Raw genomic sequence first — 23390 nt, 5'->3', positions numbered from 1 at the left:
TGACAATGCAGGAAGGTGGGGTTCCAGGGAAGGCCTCCAGGGTGCCCTCCAGCTGTACTGGTCAGTGCTGCTTTTCAGAGGACTGTCACAGCCCCAGTTCCTTTGCTCACCGCCCTGGATTTTGCTCTTTTGCTTTTTTTCCTGGTTCAGGCTTGAGCCTCAGGCTGGCCAGGCAGCTGGAGATAACACTGAAGGGATGGTGTCAGGCACACTGGAGAGGCTTCTGCTGTGCACTCGCCCACTTCCCCGCCCCTGCAGACCTGATTTGGTTTCTGCAGACTGGTCTGCTTTCTCACAGCCCTCAGACTTGCGGCATTTTTCCCAGCGTTAGTTGAGAAGGTAGGGGATCACCTTTTACCCTTGAGGAGGTTGGCCACCCCTGACGCCTGCGCATCACCCGAAGGGGCTGCCCCACATGTTCTGTCTCCGTGCTTTCTGGGTTACCTGCCTCAGCGTGTGTGAACTGTTTCTGCCAGGAGGTAGCCCCACAGTGTCTGGGGCTTGATCCAACCCAGCCTGCTGCTCCTCCTCTGGTTCAGGGCGTTTGTGAAACACCATGAAATTCCCTGTGGCCCATAGAAGCTGGGGGGCTGGGCGGGCAGGTTGCAGGTCCCCTGCCTGTGCAGCGATTGGATTTGATTCATCAGTGGAGGTGAAGGTTCTCCTTGGCTCCCTACTTGGCAGGTCGTTGGGGGTTAATGTGCACCTTTAATCACTTAACGGTTTTAGGCCCTGAGGTGGTGTGGTCTTGTTTTGCCTCCTGCCCAGGAGCTGTGCTCTGGGCTTCACTGCCCTGTGCACGGCTGCTTGTTCTGACGGGAGGAGCGGTGAGTGAGAGTTTGCATCTTTTTTTCTTTTTTTATCTTCCAACATAAATCTCTTATTTCCTGCTCAGCTGATGTCTGCATCCCTTGGCTCCCTTGGCCAACAGTGGCAGGGAAGGACCATCCTGGGGGAAGCTAGGAGTCCCCTTCTATGACTGAGGCTGTATTTCTGTACCTGGCAAGAACGTCAAATTTTCATTTCAAGTAATGGCTCCTTTTTGCTTTAAATGTCCATTCGGCAAAGAGGAGAATAGACAAGGATTTATTCTTCTCTGCTCTCGGGCACTGCTTTCCCCAGCCTCCACCCCTGGCCTTTGCATTCCAGCCACTGCGACCTTGAGTGAGTTACTCTGACTCTGGTGAGGCCCTTTGCACGTACTGCTTCCTCCCCTGTACTCCCGCTCTTCTTTCCTTCTTTTTTTAAAAAAATTAATGGGCTTTGTTTCATAAGAGCAGTTCTAGGTTTACAGCAAAATTGAGCAGAGAGTTCCCAGAGTTCCCATACACCATCCCCCCCACCCTCCACACACATGGCCTCCCCCATTACCCTATTCCCCACTAGAGTGGTACTCTGCAGTACATTGGGGTTCACTCTTGGTGGTGTACATTCCGGGGGTTCGGGCAGATGTGTGAGGGCGTGTGTCCCCTGCTGTAGTATCACACAGAGTAGTTCCACTGCCCTGAAAACCCTCTGTGCTCTCCCCATGCATCCCCTCTCTGCTTCCCAGACCTTCTTTTCTTTAATGCGTAATCCACGGCTACTTAGGGTTCAGATCTCCGCTCACTCATCTGTGTGAGGAAAGCCTTCCCTGGATGATCTTCCTGAGCAGGTCTCAGTCCCTGAGTACCAGACCCTCGCTCCCACCCACCCCGGTTACCATTTATTTTTACTTGAGCCACTCTTTGAGTCTTTGAGACAGTAAGCTCCCTAAAGACAGGGACCCTATTTCTTCTGTCCAAACTCCAGGCGCTGCTCTTCCCACCGAGTTTGTTTTTCTGCCAGTAACCATGCGGCTTCTGTTCTGTAGTAGCTCTTTGTAGCCCATCTTCCGTGGTTCTCAGCACTGCACACTCCATCCCCAGCACTGAGCTCGCAGCCTGGCACATCACGGGTTCTCCTTAGACATTTGGTGAAGGAATAGATGATCCACCCTCTCAATACCCCAGGCTGCCTCCACGTCACAGCGCTTCACACACACGCCCATTAAAGCGGAACCAGAGTACTGTTACTTGGCAGTACTTTCCAACTCGGTGAATATTTAACGGGTTCCCAGTACATGCTCAGTGGCAGGTAGGGTGACAAAAAGTAAAGAAAGATGAGAAAAAGTCCCGATCGTCAGGGATTGGATTTGAGCTGGCAGATGCACTAGAAAGTCAGTGAAGCAGCCTGTTCCTGAACGTTAGATGGAACCACGTGAGATTACTGACGTCTGACTGTCCATGGTATTTGGTACTGACTACTGACCATCCCTCCAGCAAAGGCAGAAAACTCACACGGCTCAGCCTCGCCGCTCCAGATGTCCCCTCTTCAGTTCAGAAGGGACTCTCCACGGCGCCCACATCAGGCCTGCGCTGCTGCGCCGCGCCAGGGCGTGGGCTCGAGGCGGGTGTCGAAGTCCTGAGTCACAGGCTGAGATTTCTTTTCCCCAAGGAAAGAAATACTAGACTTTTGCCCTCAAGTTTAATCACAGAACAGATTTTTTAAAAAGATTTATTTTTGTTACAAGATATGGATGGAAGCAGGAAAAACAAACTACTAATGAGAACATGTTTATTGTTATAACGTGACAAAAATAGGCTTGCATGTCAGTATGATAGGGGAAGCCACTCAGGAATCTAACCGTGGTTTTCATTGTGTGCTGGTTGGCATTCAGACTCCCCAGTGGCCAAGCTCGGACCTGCCGTGGGGACTGCCCCGGCTGGTCAGGTCAGCCTCCTCTCCTCCCTCATCTCCTCTCCCAAGCCTGTCCTCTCTCTCTCAGTGCTTGCCTGGAAGGTGAAAGTACAGTGTCTTATCATGACTTTCCAACAGTTTATTGTGTCCTTACTGCGTGCAGGATGGCACGTTAGGAGCCGTGAGGATGGGTAGATGAGGGCCACGGCTCCTGTCCCCATGAACATGGTTTGAGCTGGAAGACCGATGCCTGTACAGCGACCTCGGGCACCAACTGAGTGCATAGACTCTGAGGAAAGTCTGGCCCCTTAGGACCCAGTGGTTGAATCGTAGTGTTCTTGTCCTTCAGGGGGTCACCTTGGTCCCTTTGCCCCCCATGTTTGCCTAGAGGCTCTGATGCTGCTGATGTTACTGGTTACCGTTGCCCAAATGCTTTAAGAGAGCAGGCTCTATACACCAAATGTTGTTATTTTAGTTAATCCTTTGAAGGTGGTTTTACCGTCTCCTTTGGATGAGAAAACAGGCCTAGAGAGGTTGAATAACTTCTCAAAGCTCTTACAACTGGACATTAGAGTGCCTGTCGCAGGAAGGAGAAGTGGGAGGTGTGAGCATCCAGAGAGCAAAGTTCTCATCTAAGGAGCCGTTCCCATTTCCCACGTGACCCAGTTTGCAGCCCCCAGACCAGGACCGACCCCGTTCCGGGGGAGGACGGTTGCACATGCTACTGTGCACAGGAGCTAAGAGTTTCCTGTTTATCAGGAAGTTATAGCAGCTCTGGCAGCCTTCAGGATTTTCCAGGGAGACCGCTAGTCCTAACAGCTCAGTGTGCTGATAGCCCAGCTTTTGTTCTGTAGTAGCCCCTTCTCGCCTGTCTTCTGTGGTTCTCAGCAGTGCAGCCTCTAAGCTGCATCTATAGTTGGCCACTGTGACCATGAACTCTACCATGTGTACTCATTTGTGTGCCAAGCTCAGCTTGCTTTGAGCTGATACCTAGAAAAGCTTCCCTTGGCTCCTGATGGCTTCCCCATGGAGTCTCCAAGTCCAGGAGGGGTGGACAGCTGTACAAGAGGACCGAGGACAGACTGGAGGTGGGCGGGAGAGGGTTGAAATTGAAGCCTTTTCTTAGTCCTCTGATCATCTTCCTTTGTCAGATGTTGCAGTCCCTCAGTGTGACTCCTTCTAACCCCAGAAACCAAATTGCCCACAGGCTGGAGGCCCAGGTCTTCAAACAGAGAAACCACATCCTTATTCCCTAGTCCTTATTTCTCTCTTCCCTCGCCTCATACTCTCTAGAGGCAGATGTTGGAGGTGAACAGGCCAACAAATCTGTCTTTACCCTGGGGTGGAGTCAGTTGTGTGTGTGTTTCTTTAATTGCATTTATTGATGTTTAGAGAGAGAGAGAAGCATCATTTTGTTGTTCCACTTTTCTTTTTGCCTTCACAACTGGACAATTTTATTTTATTTTTTTAAATAATTTTTATTCTTGTTCAAGTATGGTTGTCTCCATTTCTTCCCGACCTTCCCCCCCTTCTCCACCCATCCCTGCCTCCCACCCTCAATCCTACCTTCATTTGGCTTTGTCCGTGTGTCCTTTATACATGGTCCTTGATGGCCCTTCCCTTATTTTCCCCCCATTGTCCCTCTCCCCTTTCCCTTCTGGTTACTGTCAGTTTGTTCTTTATCTCAATGTCTCTGGTTGTTCCACTTCTTAATGAAGTCATTGATCGATTCCTGTATGTGCCTTGACTGGGGATTGAACCTGAAACCTTAGCAAATTGTGGCGATACTCTAACCAACCGGCTTATTCCCAGGGTGGGAGGAGCCAGTTTTTAATCTGTCTTTTCAGCGGCTGGAAGGCCTGGTCTTCCATCTCCACCCTGCTTCCCCTTTTCATGGACCACATCCCCTTCACCATTTCAGTGTCCCACATAGCCCGGGCTGACTTGCAGGCCCTGCTGCCCAGGTCTTCCAGTCGCCACCGCCCTCCTCTGCGACACCCCCCCCCCCCCACCCGCTCCACCCCCTCCTCTCCCCTCTTGAGCTGGGTCCAACAAGCCCGTGGCCCTGTCACTACCCTTTCTGCAATCCCTATTAGTTTTCTCATATCTCAGCACATTGCAGGTAATTCGATGAAATGTTTCCACTTAAGATAGCTTCTTAGGCCCTGGCTGGTGTGGCTCAATGCACTGAGTGCTGACCTGCAAACCAAAGGGTCGCAGTTCGATTCCCAGTCAGGGCACATGCCTGAGTTGTGGGCCAGATCCCCAGTAGGGGGTGTGTGAGAGGCAACACATTGATGCTTCTCTCCCTCCCTTCCCCTCTCTCTAAAAATAAATAAATACAATCTAAAAAAAAAGATAGCCTTTTAGAACTTCTTATATTTAGATGTTTAAATGATGATAGATTTCAGAGCGTAGTAAATAGCCAGGGAAACTGTGAGTGGATTGTGGACATTGGTGAGGGAGGTTTTTCCGCCCCCAGCCCCGGTTTTGTTTGTCTTCATTTGCACCTTCCTCTGTGAGTTGAGTATGTGCCAGGCAGTGCTTCTGCTTACTCTGGGACTAGGCCCTGCACCCCCTCTCTTCCCTCAGCTGCAGATCTCTGCTGCTTTCTGAGGACAGAGCAGAGTTCAGGCAAATTCTCTGCTGAATTTCTACTGAGAGAGTCGTCTGCGGCCCCAGCCCTGGTTAGGCTGGTTGGTTCCCACAAAACTAGAGAGTTTACTTCTTGTGTCCTGGATGGACTCAGAGATTGTGGGTGTGGGTGTTCCTCAGCTGCTCTCTCTGTCCAGAGTCCATGGGTGGCCACTTTGCACACAGCATGGCCACCTACCCACTTATCTGGCTCACCTGGACCAACCAGCTGGAGTAAATGTGGCTCACAGAGCACATCACGCTGGGGTGGCAGAGTGCAGGTTGGTGGCCAGGAGGGAGGTGAGCCTCGGGCTGCGCCTGCTCACTGGGTGTGTTTGGGAAGGGCAGGGGAGGCATGCGGCGCAGCCCAGAGGCTCCAGCCCAACACAGGTCATGGGAATGGACAGTAAGAGAGAACTGATAGTTCGGGACTGGACAGATGCTGTTGGGAGGCCAGGGCAGTTGATAAAAAAGATAATTCCAAGGTTTCTAGAGCAGACATTTGACGGCCCCACTGTCAGAAGTGGGCATCCTAAGGGGCAGTTGATTTGGAGGGAAGTTGGTGCAGCAGCTTCAGGTAAGTTGAGTTCCTTGTGATGGCACAGATCTGGGAGTAAAGCTCAGGAGAAAAATCAGGTGGTGGGGGATGCAACTAAGAGTTATCCAAGCAGATGCACGAACTTGGATAAGTCTCTACGGGGGGGAGCCTTTGATTTACCTTTGACTTCATGTAACTGCTGGGAGAGAAGATGGCATCAGCAAGCAGCCAGAGTGGACTGGGGGGGTTGGACGGCACTGTGTCCCCAAAGCTGAGGGCAGGAGGGATCAGAGGAGGCCCTGGTCGGCAGCAGAGAGGCAATAAGAGCGAGGCCTGAGGATGTCTGGGGCTGCCTTGGCTGCACAGCAGACTCACCTGGGGAGCTTTAAAAACCTTGGTGGCAGGCCTGCAGGTGAGCCCAGGTATGCGAGAACCTCTGGGCACCAGTATAGTTAAGGCTCCCTAGAGGGGCCTCAAGTGCTGCCAGGACAGAGAGCCACTGTGAGAACAGCTGCCTGGGGGGGCAGAGAGAGAGGTCAGATCACAAGGAACTGAAAAAAAGAAACAGAGGTAATAAATCTGCTGGTCTTGAGGGAGAGAGAGAGAAATGATGAGAGACTGGCCGAGTATCTGAGTCAAAAGAAGCGTCCTTAGTAGTGAGTCATGAGTAGATTTGTAGGCACAAGGAAAGGAAGCGGAGGAGAGACTGACCGTTTAGAGAACAATTTCTCTAAAGAGGGTGGGAGGTGGGGGCTGCTTACCTGGGGGAGGGAGGAGCACTCCTTCATTAAGATCAGAGGAGAGGCCAGGAGGTGGCCCCCTTTATTTTCGAGGCATCCTGGTTCTGTGGAAGCAGACCCTGGGAGAGACTGGAATAGATGAGAGGGAAGTCCTGTTACCTTCCTCTCTGTTGGTGGCAAAAAAGGTGAAGTTACCACCTGGAGCAAGCGTGGGAACTGGGAGTTTGAGGGCCGGCACAGACCTTGCGGTGAACTTGATGCAGATTAGACCAGCAGACAAAGAGAAGCGGAGTGAATTGTGGCCTTGGCCTGACTTGCGTCCAGCGTGTTCCCGGCCCGCCTGCCCCTGACGTTTTCATCTGAGGGCTGACCTCTGTCACGTTGAATGAAATCGGCTTTTAAAAGTTGTTTTTGCTCAGAGACATGGAGACAAGTTTAGGTCTTTTAAACATTTTTCCTAAAAGCAGTTTCTATACAAAGAGAATATATTCAGTCTGAAAATTCAGAAAATGCTGGTAAGCAGAAAGGAGATGCACATCACCAAAACCCCCGCAGCCCAAAGGGAAGACGGGGTGCCCCCGGGTGACAGACTGGGTCGCAGATTTTCAGCTCCCTGGGGATACCGATCGCGAGAACTGTTTGTTAATTTTACATGGGGGTACTGAGCTGGGTGCTCTTCGTATATCCTTGTGTTTAATCCTCTCAACAGCCCTGTTCTATGGGTGCTAGTGTCATCTCCTTTTAGAGCTGAAAAGCTGGGACTGGGAAAGATTAGGCACCTTGCCGAGCAGAGATTTGCCAGACTTCTGAGCCCACAGCGCCCGGAGCGGGCGAAGGATGGGCAGGAGTGGCTTTCCCAGCACCTGAGTAAATCCTCTGTCTGGTCATGTGATTTATGGTATTTAAATAACTTTCTGAGCAAACCAAGCCTTTAAAAAAAAAAAGCTTTATTGAGGAATAATTGGTGTACAATAAACAGCACATATTAAAAGTGTACAATTTAAAAATTTTGTTGTACATACACACCTGTGAGATATATATACCACAGTCAAGATAATGAGTGTATCTTTCTCCCCCAAAAGGGTATTTGTGCTGCTTTGTCATTTCTCCCTCCTACGCCTCTGGTCCCCTTCCCCTGGCAGCCACTAACTCCTCTCTGGCACCACCCATCAGTTTGCATTTGCTAAAATTGTACAAGTACAGTGTTTGCTCTTTGTGGCCTGGTTTATTTCACTCAGCCCAGTTACACTGAGGTTCATCTGTGGTGTTGGGTGTTTCCGTTCATTTGTTAGTAGCATTCATTTGCATGGATGTACCGCAGTTTGAGTACTTTTCTGCCTGTTGATGGACATTTGGGTTGTTTTGGATATTTACAGTTTTTGCTTATTACAAATAGAGCTGCCATAAATGTTTGCATTCAAGCCTTCGTATGACATACGCTCCCATTTTTCATAGGCCAGTACTTAGGGGTGGGAAGGCTAGGTCATTTGGTAGGTGTTTAACTTTTTTTCTTAAGATTTTATTTCTTTATTTTTAGAGGGAGAGAGAAAGAGAGGGAGAGGAACATCGATCAAGGTTGCCTCTTGCAAGCTCCCCGACTGTGGGCTGAGCCTGCAGCCCCGTCATGTGCCCTGACTGGGAATCAAACCGCTTGGCCACACCGGTCAGGGCAGGTGTTTAACTTTTTAAGAAACTGCCGGTTTTCCAAGGTGTCCAGTACCATTTTACATTGTTGCTGCCAGTGTATGTAATTTCATTTCCTGCACACCTCAGTCAACATTGGGTGTGGTTAGTCTTTTTGATCTTTTAAAATTGAGATATAATTGACATAACATTTTACTAGTTTCAGGAGCACAATGTAATGATTCGATACTTGTGTATACTGCAAAATGATCACCATAATAAATCTAGTCAACACCCGTCACCACACGGTCACAGAACTTTTTTAGGTTGTGACAACTTTTAAGAGCCACTCTCCTCGGCACTGTCAAATATGCAGGGCAGTATTATGAACTGTAGTCACCTTGCGGTACATTACGTCCCCAGGGCTTACGTATTTCATCACTGGAAGTTCGTACCTCTTGGCCCCCTTCACCAACACTTCTTTCTCTCTTTCTTTCTCTCTCTCTCTCTCCTTCCTTCCTTCCTTCCTTCCTTCCATCCATCCATCCATCCATCCATCCATCCATCCTTCCATCCTTCCATCCTTCCATCGTAGCCATTCTATTAGGTGTGTGGTAGAATCTCACGGTGGTTGTAACAACGCAAAGCTTCAAACTCTTCGGGATGCAGTGCTTCCTGGTCCCTGTGACAGCTGGCGCCTCGCATGTCAAGTAGTAAAAGCAGAAGTGAAGAAATGTAAAAATTGTTACTAGTCTTAGAGTAATAATTATAGATCTCTCTTTAGTTCTTTTTATATGCTATGTACTTTTAAATGCATCATGCGTAAACCTAGCATCAGCCCTGCAAAGTCGGGCTATCTCCATGTTTCAGGTGACAAAACGAAGGCCCGTGTGAGGCCAGGTGGCGGGCCCTGGGTCTCGGAGTTAGAGCAAAACAGAGATTTGAGCTCAGCTTCTTCTGTTCCGCAGCTCACACACTCTGGTCCCGGTGCTATACTTTTTTTTTTTTTTTTTGATAAAAAATAATTCATTTTCCCACTATTGCCCTCTGCCCCAGACATGGAATACAAAACTTAAGACTTCAAAACAGACAGCTTTGCTGACCAGGCAGACAGTAGGAAAATTATTTTGAATATAAATTCTTTGTGGAGTCACCACTTGTAAAATCTCCAAGTCCCAACGCCTGGGTGAATAAATAAGCCTGTCCTGACTCATTCTCTGCAGCTCAACCTCTGGGCCAAGTTTGTTAACGTCACTTATATAACAAGGGTCCACTCAGAGAAAACAGAATTATTATTGTTATGCAATGACACTGTTCATTGGTGGAGCTATTTCCGTTTCGGATTCAGCCTTCAGATTCAACAAGCATTTACTTAGGCTCAGGCAGCCGTTTGTTGAGAGCCTACCGTGTACTTCCATGAATTACCACATTCATTACTCACACACCCCTTCCTCTCTCCCTGTAGGACTGCGTAGTTCAGCTTTGTGGGTACGAGACGAGTGACCTGAATGTGGCTTCTTGGCTCCTTACTAATGCAGTGAGCTTGGGCTAGTTCTTAATGTCTCTGTTCTCACCTACAAGGGGGCAATACATATGGCACCTCCTTCGTGAGGGTGGCAGTGAAGGTTACATGGAATGATGGAGGTGGTCAACAAATGCTGGGTATCACTATTCCTATTTTACTGACAAGCAAAACGCTTTGAGGTGTTAAGTAATTCAGTCAAAGCTACACAGATACTTAGGGCCAGCAGCAAAAGTCGCGTGCTCATCTTCAGGCCCCCAGGTTCCACATTCTGTCCCCTCGCTGCCACCCCCCTGTAGGTCCCCGTAAGTCCCCTGAGAAGCTGGCACGGAAGAAAAGGACGCCAAAACAGTTAAATGACGGAGCCAGCAGTCAGAGCCCAGTCTTGTAAAAGTGGTGCTTACTTATCACGACAATTTGGAAAAAAGAGAAGGAGATCGCCCATAATCTCAACCCCAGCCCCATTATGGTGTATTTTGTCTCGGTCGGTCTGTCTTTTTAGGAGAAGGCGGTGCTTGTTTCTGAGGTGGTTTGCGGTGGCAGTGCTGTGTTTCCGCCTTGTGTGCCGCGTGGTCACACGCGACTTCTGGTGGCCGTAGAGGCGTGCTCTCCATTTACTTAACTGCTCCCGAAGAATAGGATATTCACATCGTTTCTGTTCTGTCACTATCAGTAAAAATACTGCTGTGCATTTTCCAGAATACTTCTGGCAGAGCCCCCTGAAGTCAGTTACTGAGTCAGTAAGTTTTTTTGTTTTTAAGTCAGGATTATTGAGGGATAATTTGCAGAGTAAAACTCACCCTTTTCAGGTGTAAAGTCTTACAGCTGCCCCCGCAATTAACACATAGATCATTCCCACCACCAGCGTTTCCCAGGGCCCCCTTCGTCCACCTTCCCTTTACCCGCAGATGTTCGCGGCTGCCTGTCTGTGTTCTGTCCCTCCCTCCCCATCTGTCCCTGAATATCACATGAATGGAACTAGTAAGTTGCCTTTTCAGTCAGGCATTTTTCACTTAACGTAATGCCTTTGAGATTCATGCAACTTGTGTGTCAGTAGTTTGTCTCTTATTCCTGGGGGGACCCCACTGCACCACAGTGTGCCTGTCTGTGCACCGTTTGATGGACGTTTGGCTTTTCCTGTTTTGGGTCATTACGAGCAGCTGCTGTAGTACTCACACGGAGTTTGCGTAAGTTCTCACTTCTCTTGGGTAAATACCAAAGAGTGGGATCGCTGGGTTGATGATGAGTATGTATTGGACTTCATAAGAATTCATTTTGTGGTTCTCCCCGGCAATTATGAGAGTTCCGTTGTTCCACGTCCTCACCATCACTTGGTATCGTCAGGGTGGTGGGTTTGTCCTTGGAGTTGCTACCTAATGGCTCGCTTGTTGTGGTTTTAATGGGCTTTGCTTCGTGACTGATGATGCGGAGGGTCCTTGCGTGGGCGTATTTCCATTTGTATCTCTTCTTTGGTGAAATGTCTGTTCAAGTCTCTATCTCTTTATTTCAATTATTTGTTATTACTCACCTGTGAGAGTTTTATGTATTTTTGACACAAGTCCTTTGTGGGGGTTTTTTTTTTTGCAAATATTTTCTCCTAATGTTTGCCTTGTCATTTCATTTTCTTAATGTTATCTGTCAAAGAGCAGATGTTTCTAATTTTGTTGAAGCCCAATTCATCCATTTTTTAATCCAGTGAACTGTCTTATCTAAGAACTATTTACCTAAAAAGGGCACAAAAGTTTTCTTCAGAAGTTTCATAGTCCTGGGCCTCTGGCCTGCTTTGAGTTAATTCTTCTACTTAGTGAGATACATAGGTTGAGCATTTGCTTGCTTATGGATGTCTAGCTGATCCAGTACCTTCTGCTGAATCGACCGTGTATAAGCAGAGCTGGATAATCATTTAGAATGATTTGCACCTGTCCTTTAGAATGGACGGGCAGATAAAGTGCTTCCCAGATAAGGTCAAGTTAAAGGAGTTCATCATCACCAAACCCTTATTACATGAAATGTTAAAGGGACTTATCTAAGAAAAAGAAGAAGATCAAAACTATAAACAGTAAAATGACAACAAACTCACAGCTATCAACAACTGAACCTAAAAAAAATACAAAACCAAAAATAAATTAACCAAACAACTAGAACAGGAACAGAACCACAAAAATGGAGGTCACATGGAGGGTTATCAGCAGGTAGGGGGAAGAGTGGAGGAAATGGTACAGGGAATAAGAAGCATAAATGGTAGGTACAAAATAGACAGAGGGAGGTTAAGAATAGTATAAAAAAAGGAGAAGCCAAAGAATTTATATGTATGACCCATGGACATGAACTAAGGGTGGGGAATGCTGGTGGGGGGTGGTGCAGGGCAGAGGGGAATAAAGGGGGGGAAAAATGGAACAACTGTAATAGCGTAATAAAATATACTTTTAAAAATAAAGCATTTATGTTGTGTTTAGCACATTACCTTGCCCTGCTGGATAAGAAAGCCACATTTTTCCTGCAAAAACTTTGCTGGTTTATACTCTCTTGATTACGTTTTATCTCCCATGCATTTCACCGCCCCCCCCCCCACACACACTTCATGGATTATAATTATTGCTTATTTTTTTTAAAGTTCTAAGCTGTTTATCAAAATATAATGTACATATAGAAAACTTCACATAAGAAGGCACTTCAGTAAGTTTTCACAAGGTGGAAATACCAGGTCAAGAAACAGAACATTACCAATGACCCAGAACCTCCTCGTGACCTCTTCCTTTGCTCCGCCCCCTCCCCGCTTACCCCAGTCCTGCCACCGGTGGGAACCACTGTCTAAACTAACACCATACATTAGTTATGTTGTGGCTCGGCATTTTATTGCTGTAAGGGACTGTCTAGGTTTCTTACTCCAGGTCCCCCCAAATGTGCCCAGCCTCCTCATTTTGTCTGTGCTAGTGCTTAGGTGACCACCCAGCGCTCCCCCCTTCTGCCTTATTTCTTCTTCCAGCTTTCTTGAAGGGTCTTCCTCACCCTTCCAGCTCGGGTTGAGTCTCATGCACCCTGGAAGTCCTCGCCTGCCCCGTTTCTCCCAGTTGCCGTCGCCATTGTATTTACCTTCGTTAGCACATCCATGTGACTGTAAGTTCTTTAATATACACATAACGAGTTTGGTGAAGTCCAGTTCATCACTTTTTTTTAATCCTAAGAACTGTCTTGTCTAAGAAATCTTTGCCAAGACTCAGTGCCTTCACTGGGGCCTGCCTGGCACACAGCAGGAGGCCCTTCATTGTACCTGGGGTGAATGCTGAGAGTCACGGAATGGAACCGGATTCCCTGAAGGGTTAAGGCCCTTCCTCACGGCAGGCCTCCTGGCTGTCAGTCCTTATTGGCCTCTTTTCAAGCCCCTTTGCCCCTCATGTTACTCTTTCTGTAATTTTTCAAAAAATTTCCATGCTGCTTTCGGAGCAAATGAGAAAACATCACAGCTTGTGAAGGCTGTTTTACTGATTATTATGGTGATAGGAAGAGCGGAGGAAGCCCTCGGTCCCTCGTCTGCCGTAGGAAAACGTCCTTGATTTCAATGTCCATTGTGCATGCGTGTCGACGGCTCCCAACAATGTTTAAGCCCTTCATAGGGTCGCCCGCTGCCAGCGTGTTTTGGGATGTCCTTTCACTGTTCATAAGATGCAACCATATCTCTTTCTGTTGCTCCGTATCAGGGTCTAGCTGCTCCTAGTGCAGTGTTGGGGCCACAGTGGCTGAATATGAAACAGCCCTTCCATCGCGAAGCAGATGGTATTTAGCTGTGCCTCCCGCTGAAGAGTGGGTACATTTCCTGCAGTGAAGCCGTAAAGAGAAAAGAGCTTCTCTGCTTGAACTAAAGCGCCAAAGTGGTTCGATTAATGATGGGAGTGGTTTACACCTGCCAGCATGAATGGCCAATTTGACTGTCCTTGAAAGACAAATCTGGCTGTGGATCATGTGAGTGATCCATTCTAAGCAACTCAGTCTAGTTTGGGGCCTGAAGTGTTCACTTACCCATCATCCTCGACAGGCCAGCCCACTCGTGTTGTGAGAGGTCGGGGTGGGATAAAGGCTGTTCTGGATGGAGTAATAGGGGAGGCTGGAAGGGGAAGCAGCCCCGGGTGTAAACTGAAAGGAGCTGGGGGAGACTGTGATGGGCTGCAGGGGACGTTCCAGGCACTGAGGCCTGTATGAGCCAAGCCAGGGGAATCTCCCTGTGCATTTAGGGCTCTCTGGCCCAGGCTGGTGTCTTCTGAGCTCTGTGGGATTCCTCTCCAGTGGTTTTACGTGGGTCCCCAGGTACATGGGGGAATGCTCCTCGTTCACACCATGACCCCTGGAGATGAGCCAGGGCCTTGTCCGAAGCACTGGGCAGGCTTGGGCAGTGCCCAGAAAGGCTTTGCACTCATCAGCCCTCTGTTCCTCAGGGGAAGATTGGCTGGCGAAAGGATGCCTTGCACTTGCTGGTCTTCACGACAGACGACGTGCCCCACATCGCACTCGACGGAAAACTAGGGGGCCTGGTGCAGCCGCACGATGGCCAGTGCCACCTGAACGAGGCCAACGAGTACACCGCGTCCAGCCAAATGGTGAGGGGGTGAGGGCCGGGACCCAGCGCTGCCCCGTGACCCGGCCCGTGGCCCAGGGGTTCACTGGCGCTGAAATCCTCGTCTGGCCTCTGCTCACTGACTTTCCCAGCCATTTGGGGGATTGGGTTTCGTTATCCCATCTTCTCCAGCTGGGCTTCCCAGACTCATTGACTTGGAACGTTGCTGAGGGATTTCTGTCGCTGGCACATCCTTCTGCCGTTGTGCGTCTAAATGGGAGTGTTCCACTGAGGGTTCCACTCAGGGGTGATCTGGGAGACAGGGTAAGTCCCGAAGGGGAGAGGCAGTCTTACAGGGGGGGCCACCGTGTTCCTTCAGAGATCAAAACTGGGATAGAAGTTGCAGGGCAAGCCAAGCTGAGGCAAAACTTCGTGACTTCTGGAGACGGGCTCCCTGAGGCACGGGGCCCCGTCAGTGTCCGAAGGGGGCCGAATGTGTCCTGCATGGAATGGGCAGCCACCTCAGACATATCAAATGAGCAATAGATGGGCCAGGGAAACGAATTCCTACATTCCCGTCACCCAGACCCAACAATTACCAAGCTCCTGTCACACTATCCAATTTAAAAAATTAATCTGTACCATCTTCCTTCCCAAATCCATTCCGGTGTCTGGCTAGAGAGGAATTCTTTCTAATGTTCTTTTCTGGACAAGCTCATTTTCTCCAGTTTCAAGAGATGGCCAGTCTCCAAGCTTTCTGCATTTTCCAAGAAGAGTGGAGTCTGGAAAAAGGACTGTAACTGTACAACCTGACAATCGTAAAACTGAGATGGGCCCCTGCACCCATCACCAGCCCGTAAAGCCCTTCAGGGCATTGTTAAAGTGCCCCTCGGCCTCCTCCCTCCCTCCCTCCCTGCCTGTGCCCCATGCCCTCCTCGGTCCAACATTCAGCCCAGAGGCCAGGAGCCTCTTCTGCCCATTCTGAGCCACGAGCAGGGCTTCACAGGACATGTAGGGGGCAGTGGCAGGCCCAGTCATTAGACGTAGGACAAGAAAAGGAAAATGAGGCAAGGAGATCTGGAGGGAAGGTCTTAAGGAACAGGAAAAATAACAGGTGCTGACGACCGATGGGAGGGCGTGGTGGCTATTCACTGTGGGGCCCCCCGACTCTGCCCCATCCCTGCCGCAAGGGCAGAAACCTAGACCAGGTGACAGAGCCCTCCATTTATCGCTTCTCCCTTCTGGATGGTGGTGCTGGAGGGTCTTTCCCTGGAGGGACCAGGAAAGACACTTCCTCAGGGGAACCTGCCCATGGGACTTTGTGATTAAGGGGCTGCCAGGGGAAGGAGCTGTTCACGGCAAGGGACGCGTTACCGAGTGCATGTTGGAGCCTGGTAGTATCTCAGCCTGTTAGAAAGGTTACAGCTTCCACTTTTGCATTGGCCCTAGGACTATCCATCCCTTGCCTTGCTTGGAGAGAAGTTGGCAGAGAACAACATCAACCTCATCTTTGCAGTGACGAAAAACCATTACATGCTCTACAAGGTACACGTGGGGCGGGGGAGCTGGTGTGCTGGTTCTGGGGCCTTGCTGACCCTGAGGTGAATGGGAGACTAGAATGTGGGGCGACGAATGGTAACAGCCCTGCTCTGTGGGGGGGATTACAGCCCTGTCTTGATCTAGTGGAAAATAATAGCGTTAAGGAATTCACCTAGCAGCGCACGTACCCTTACGAGGAATTTAAACGTATGGTATCTAATTTAATCTTGAGAAAAACTTTGGAAATACGAATTCCCACTTTTCGGATGATGTACTGGAAACACACCGGACACACGGTCCTGCGGAAGGACAACATAAAATGGAAATGCACACAGACAAAACTTAGGCATGGAGGCAGGCTGTGCCACTAATTCCAGTATTCCGGAGTTTTTCTGCCTTGCCCACAGAGTGCAGGAGACCGGGGGCTGGCCTGGGACAGGAGTTCCCAGAGAAAACAATAAGTGTCTCAAGTGCACGGAGAAGTCTGTATGAATCTGTTCTGAGTCTATTTGTGGGTCATCCCGTGGACCATTACCATAAACTCCCTCGCGAACATGCTCTTTCCCGCAATCACACAAGTCACGTCGCTCCGGGAGAGCTCGAGTAAGCTAAATGTAAAGCCCAGCTCGTCTCTGACATCACTGGAATGAGAGGTTATGGGAACTCCATCCCACCTCCAGACAGCCAGTCCTGGCCCCTCTCCTTTCCGCTCTAAATACCCACAAAGAGCCTTTATCTAATTATGTTTTTCTGCTGTTCCTGCCTGAGATTAGTACTGATAAAATGCCACTGATGTGTTCTTGAGTTCTTGATCTTCTTTTAGTCTGAGTCAATTTGAGAAGATGAAAATGAGGGAAGAAGGGTTTTTTTCCTGTTTTTGTGGAATATGGCAGGATAAAACACCCATTTACAAATAACGTTTTTCGAGGGGTCAGTTGCACAGACTGTGCTAGCATGCTTCCAGATGCACAGGACGGAAGAGGCCACCTTGGCTTAAGCCAGCCTTACTTAGGGACACTGCTCAGGGAGGAGTCCAAGGTGGGCTGATGGTGGTGGTGGGTGCTTCCAGATGTTTCTGTCACTTTAATAAGTGACGTACTCAGGTGTTAATACAACTGAAAGAGGAAAGGCAAGTACTTCAAGGCTGCCTGCTTTGTTGTAGGACTTCACCCAGAGGGCACCATTCCCATCTCCGTTCCTTATTAGGAAAAGAGGCTGCATGGGAGCCCCTTGGAAAGTCTCCCCTTTCACCTCTGCTGAGCAGATTGAGGGCACCCTTGAAGTGACCCTGGGAATACCTAGGTGGACGAGGGGAGACGTGGCAGGAAATGTGGCAGAACATGCTGACCTTGGAGGATGGACACGCGGAGCTGTCCGTTACATGCTGGAGGGGCGGGGCCTCTGAGAAGGAGCAGGGCATTGTCCTTGAGGAGCAGACCCAGAGCTCCGAGGACAGACGCTGCACAGCCTAGGCAGTAACTCTGTTCCCCGGTGCCGGTTCTTCTCGCCGTGCCTTGTGACAGCCTCTCCGCTTTGTGGTGTGACGGCGTGGCAGACTAACGTGGGGGCCTTTTTCTGTCCAGAGAGCAGGGTTCGCTCTGGTGGTATGAAAGGGCAGATGGGCTTATTTCTTATTTCTTCTTCTTCCCCCAAGAATTTTACAACCCTGATACCTGGAACAACGGTCGAGATTTTACATGGAGACTCCAAAAATATTATTCAACTGATTATCAACGCGTACAATGTAAGTCATCAGTTTCTTCCCCACTGAGGCTTTGGGAGCTTGCCTGGACTCAGGTGGGCAGCGCACCGTGCTGGCGTGCTTGGCTCTGCTTGCTGACTGTTGCCTCTTGAGTTGGTGCCTTTCTCCTTTGCTCAGGTTCGGGATGGAGAGGGCTATCCTGTTTGGTACATCCCTCTCCCCTCACTCTGCCAACTTGCCTCTCCTTATAAGCTGACCCCTGTGAGCTGTGACTGCTCAGTCAGACTCAGGCCTGTGGCCTCTGACCATGCTTGGGTTCTGACTGCGTGATAACCCGGGTCGCATCGGATCACCTCGCATGAGTGGGTACAGATGCTGTCCATTCACCCCGTTGCCTAGATGATCCTGCTGCTGTGCCCCCTGGGGGTAGACAGCAGAAGCATGCACACTGATATCACCTCACCATGGCAGGGTGGTTGGAATTCCCCAGGCTCGTGGAGCTTCGCATAGAGCTGCAGACTGAAATGGGGTAGAAACACTAAGAATCAGCAGCAGGTCTTTTGCCTGCACACTCAGGGTCTGACTGTTATCAAAGGGAGCCTCAGTGGGCCTGTGAAGTTTCTGTGCTGTACCCAGTCACCACGTTACCGTGGCTCTACTTTGTCGTCCGTGCAGCATTCTCAGACCTGGCTTGGGAGTCACCTCCACACTCCAGGCTGGTGTCTGTGGTGCCAAGCTCTTTCCTTTTTACTCTCTTTCACCTCAGTTCTTGTTATGTTTTATTATTTTTTGTGGGAGGCCATGTGATTTGAAATCTGTTCTTCCTTTCGGATGAATGGTTTAATTTAGTTACTGCTGTCAATCTGGAATAAAAAGGTGTGTAACTGACCCACACCTGTCACCATAACATTTTCAGTTTTTATTTTTTTAATTTTTATTTTCTCTTTAATTGAATTTATTGGGGTGACACTGGTTAACAACATTGCGTAGTTTTCAGCTGCACAGTTCTACACCAGGTCATCGGTGCACTGTGTTGTGTGCTCACCTCCCCAAGTCGGCTCTCTGTCCATCGCCCTCTTCCACCTCCCCCACCAATCTATGAGTTTTTTCTCTTTTTCTTTTTTGCTCAACCCCTCCACTCCCTTCATCAGCCCCCCACTCCCAACAGCTGTCCTCCTAGTCTCTGTCTTGTCAGACTCTCTCCAGTTTGCTTGTTAGTTCATTCCACTTATGAGTGAAATCATATGGTACTCGTCTTTCTCTGACTGGCTACCCCAGTTCTCAGTCCCTAGAAGTGTTTCACTCAGACCTTGCTTTTTTTTTTTCCAGGAGAAAGGCAAGCACATTGTGCTTGTGCTGGGAGGTATGAACGGACTCTCAGCTGCCCTCTCCCTGCCTAGCCCCAGGATGGCTGTAGACCCCAGTGCCCACCTTGCCCTTGATAGCGCCAGGTAGCTCCCAGATAGAATTCAGAGTGTATGTTCCTGTTAAGACAAAGTTCCACGTAGAGTAAGTACAGTTCAAGTAGCAGTATGCGTCCTAGACTTACGCAAAGTAGACTTTGTGGGCTAACCTGGCAGCCCAGTTAACCACTGTGGTATCACATGTGTATGAGAGAAACCACCTTTCCCAACCACGACAGATTTACAAATGAGTATTTGGAACTCAGCCTTTTTCCAGTGTTGACTTTTTCCACCTACTGATGGGGCCCTTTTTTAGTGACAAGATATTGCTCAGCTAGACCAGGAGCTATAGGTAGTGCCGTCGGGCCACTGGGGGAGCGCTGGAGCATGGCAGGTGGCTGGCCCTCTCTTGGTCTCCTGGAGCTTTGGTGCGAGTCGGGAGCAGTAGGGATTTGTGGCTAGGTTTTCTTCCCTCCCCCACCTCCTGTTACAGTTAAGGTCCTCTTCACAATTCTTCCTGGCTCCCAAACTCCCTCCTGAGAGAAACTTCTGACTTCTTTCTCCTCTCCTACACTACGCCCTGCTTGCTACCGTCCTCTGTTCTGATCTCTGACCTCTAAATCTTTGCCAGATCCACTGGCCACCCAGAACCCAGAACCAGGAAGATAGAATTTCTGGTTAGTTTTACACTTAGTGACTTTGAGATTTCCACAGAGGGTAGAAGCATAACATACTGACAGAGTGTTTGCGAAGAGAGTGCGTGTGCAAGGGAGGGGCCCAGCCTGCTGAGTGTAGCCCCCTTTCCGAGGGCCACGCATCACTGTGGGCCTTTGGACACAAGCTCTAGACACTGAACTGAAGTCAAAACGAGAGCCAGACCCCTGGCCTGGGTGGTTCTCCCCATCCTCTGGGGGTCTGGGGGTCTGAGTTAGGAGGTGGGCTGCTGCTGGACCTGCTCTCCGTGGCAGGGTGACCGCAGCTGGCCTCTGCTGAGCCAGGGCCTGTGAAGGAGAAATGGCTGAAGAGCAACCACATCTCAAGCTCTGGGTGGAGTGAGGGTGTTCTTCTGAGTGTCTGGGGAGGAGCCATCTCCCAGCATTTCCACCCTCAGTTCCTGAGTCCAGACCCCTGCGGGTGGATGACAGACCTAGATCCTTCCCAGGATCATTTCCTGGTGAAGGCTCAGGCTCTCTGTTCCTCGCAGCTTCCGTGAAGTAGGGCACAGTGTCACTCAGTTCTGCAAAACTGGCTGGGTCGTGTTCTCCAGAAATGAAAAAGCATTCTGCTCAGTTAGCATTGTAGGGCTGTGTGGCTCTGCACGTCCATACTTGTGAGTAGGGCTGCTAAAAACTGGGGAGCATGAGGTGGTGTTGGTTCCCTGGGTGGGACTCTCAAGTGCTCAGTGGTGTTCTTTCTCTGAGGTACATTGCATTGACTCTGAGCAGGATCCATGGTAAATAAGTCAGGAAACATGCTCTGTCTGTGTGGTCGGCGGAGGACAGGAGAGGAGTGGGGAGCCCTCCCTGCTGCTGAGGAGTCGGGCAGGGCCGAGCCGCACTTGCAGCCTGGGATGAGTCCCCTGAGGAATTGTGGGAACCTAGCACTGTAACTTGACTCAGGTTAAACTGGCTCCTATGAGAGAACACAATAGGAAATGGGACATATAACTTACGAACGTATGAAACTCAACTTTTTAAAGATGGGCAATTCTGGAATCCTATCAACAATGACTGTTTACATGCATTGGAAAATATTAAAATAGCTTTATTGGGAGAAAATTAACATGTAATAAACTGTACAGATAGAAAGTGTACAATTTAAGTTCCAACTCGTGTACATACCTGCAAAACTATCACCACCATCAAGGTACTGAACATATCCATCGCTCAAAGGGGTGGGATCTCTGATGTTTGCCTACTTCTGCCCCCCCACTTGAGTGGAAGTTTAAAGTAATATATTAAAGAAATGCGAAATGGCAGGGTATTTGGAGCAAAGCCTAGTGGGTGGAAGCCCGTGCTGGGGGTGAGTTGGTGCTTGGCATTGATTAGTGCCTGTTTCCCTGGTCGCCAGCATTTCTGGCAAATGGGAAGGCCCAGGCTGGACTTCAGCCCTTAGCACTTCTCCTGGATTTGAGCCTAGCACCGGCCTCTGGTGTGGTGTGTGTAGTGTCTAGGGTGTGGGGTGTGCGTGGCAGGGGTGTGTTGTGGGGCTGTGGCTGTGGGTGTGGTGTGAGCGTTTGCCTGCACTGGAGGCTCGGGTTGGCCCCAATTACCCTTTCCCCTGCTCCTCGGCCCCACCAGGGCACAAGCGCAGCTCTGACCGGACTGCGCGTTTCTGTGTCGCCTTGCCCTCTCAGTGGTGTGCGGTGGAGTTCAGGTGAGGCACATGACACGTGACTAAGTGTGGGTGTTGACTTTTACCTTCCTCCGAGAGTTGCTGACAAACCGTCTTGGGGACCTTAGGAAAAGATTCTGGTTGGAACATCTGTAACAGATGAAATAGCTGTGGTATTGAGCCCCGCTGAAGATGGAGCAAAATGGAACGGGTGTGCTTGATTTAATATCTTGCAGAATTGAGTCTGTCATATGCAGCTTTCACGGTGAGGAGCCTTCGACTCTGGGCTTTGATTTATAAATGTATTCTTGTAGTGCCAAATTTCTTCACTGTGGGAGATCACCAAATGCTCCCGATGGCGTTGAGCCGTGTGGAGCCTGGCTGTGTAGTCGGTGTTGGGATAGGGTCTCTTCCAGCGCTGGGGAGTGAGGGGAGGGCTGGCTGCACACACACAGCACCAGCATCACGGCTCACTGTGGAAGGGGAGGGTGGGACTCAGGAGCAATCACCGCAGCCTCTTTCCAGAGTGGGAAAGAGCAGAGTGAGCTGGGAACCACTGGAATTGCATGTGGAGGGTGACATCAGAGGCCACGGTATATGTTTCTCCTCACTGAGCACATGTTTCTCTTTTTGTTGTTGCCATAAAGTCTGCTCCCACCCACATCACAGCTGCCTGACTTAAAGCAATTGCAGATGTGACCTAGCCCGACTGAGTATTTAATAGCCTCCACACTTCTGACATCCTTGACGTTGTCTCATTGTCCTAGGACGAGGAGTAAGGAATCACCCTTCACAGGCAAAGCTGGTGGGAGTCACAGATGAGTCTTCATGTGAAATAACTGCATCGTCCATGGCTCTGGTCCTCCACTGTATCTTGTCTTCTATTCATTCACTCACTCACGCACGCACGCACTCATTCATTCAGCAAATGTGTACTCATGGCTGTGGCAGGCGTCGTGGTAGACCCTGGGAATAAAACAGTGAACAGAACACAGTCCTGCCCTCTGGGATCTCATGGTCCTTTAGGGCAGACTGGCCCTAACAAGCAGAATACAGCCTGCACGCCCACACTCTTCCAAGTCAGAGCCAGTTTTCAAAGAAAGGAGCATTGGGTGTAGTGATTTCGGAGAGCACTGTGGGGGGATCAGAAGGCCTGGACCTGGTCCTGCCTGCCTGCCTCTGGCAGCTGGATGACCTTGGATGAGTTCTTTTCTTTGGCTTCAGCTGATAATGACCTTGGAGGAGGCCTTTTCTTTGGCTTCCTGTCTCCATAACATGAGAGGTTTGAACTAAATAATCTCCATCATTCCTATGCCTCTAACATCTTGAGAGTTTCTGATTTGAGAGAGTGTGTAGGGAGCAGGAATAATACAAATTTCAGATCAAAACACAAGGCTTTGGGGGCTTATGGCCGGAGTAGAACATAGAATTCAGTTTCCATCCATTATGGTTGCTGATTCATAGAATGGGAGTGGCAGTGCCCAGGGCGCTTCCCCTCCCTCTACCTAGTTCTCCGTGGAGGCGTCCAGGTTAGTGATCTTCAGGATCTTCGTGACCCTGTTTGTGAACCACAGGCCCATATTTCACGTGACTCTTCCCTACTGACACTTTACAAAGCTCCAGTCCACCTAGCCCTTTAATGACATGCAGTTTTGCCTCATCCTCATATTTACTCACGATTACAAATTTTTAAAAGTTATTTGCTGTTTCAAAAATAACTTCATTTAAGTTTCTTCCACCAGTTCTGAGCTCCTTTGTGTAGCTATTAAAGTCTCCATCCTTCCCTGTATTCAACAACAGGCTGTGCTCAGTCCTAGACAGAAATTTAATATGGCCCTTGGATTCACAGCTCAGTGGGAAAACAGATTTGTAAATAGCTAATCACGTCCAGCAGGGAAGTGCTGTGTGTGGAGTGGTGTGCGCACAAGCCTTTGCCAGTTGAGGCTGGCACTTACAAGAGGAAGTGGATTTAAGAGAGAGTATTTTTAGAGTTGTAGAAGCGCTTACACAATTTGTTACAAAGGGAGAGACTTTTTTGTAGGAATATTTTTACCAGCTGTTAATTTGTTAGGAAAACTGCATATTTAA

General features: G+C 49.4%; 1 protein-coding gene across 2 annotated transcripts in view; it reads left to right on the top strand.

Moving 5' to 3' along the window:
* ITGB5 (integrin subunit beta 5) overlaps window positions 1–23390 on the top strand; it is a 110605-nt gene that overhangs the window by 43178 nt on the left and 44037 nt on the right. For both annotated transcript variants that reach the window (XM_024578147.4, XM_053918469.2), the window contains 3 exons: window positions 14206–14367; window positions 15774–15869; window positions 17518–17607. In XM_024578147.4, the coding sequence (XP_024433915.1) occupies window positions 14206–14367; window positions 15774–15869; window positions 17518–17607 (348 nt within the window). The remainder of the gene's footprint in view (window positions 1–14205; window positions 14368–15773; window positions 15870–17517; window positions 17608–23390) is intronic.

This window comes from Desmodus rotundus, chromosome 2, assembly GCF_022682495.2.
Source record: "Desmodus rotundus isolate HL8 chromosome 2, HLdesRot8A.1, whole genome shotgun sequence".
NCBI classification, from domain to species: domain Eukaryota; kingdom Metazoa; phylum Chordata; class Mammalia; order Chiroptera; family Phyllostomidae; genus Desmodus; species Desmodus rotundus.
This window is presented reverse-complemented; position numbering and strand designations above follow the sequence as displayed.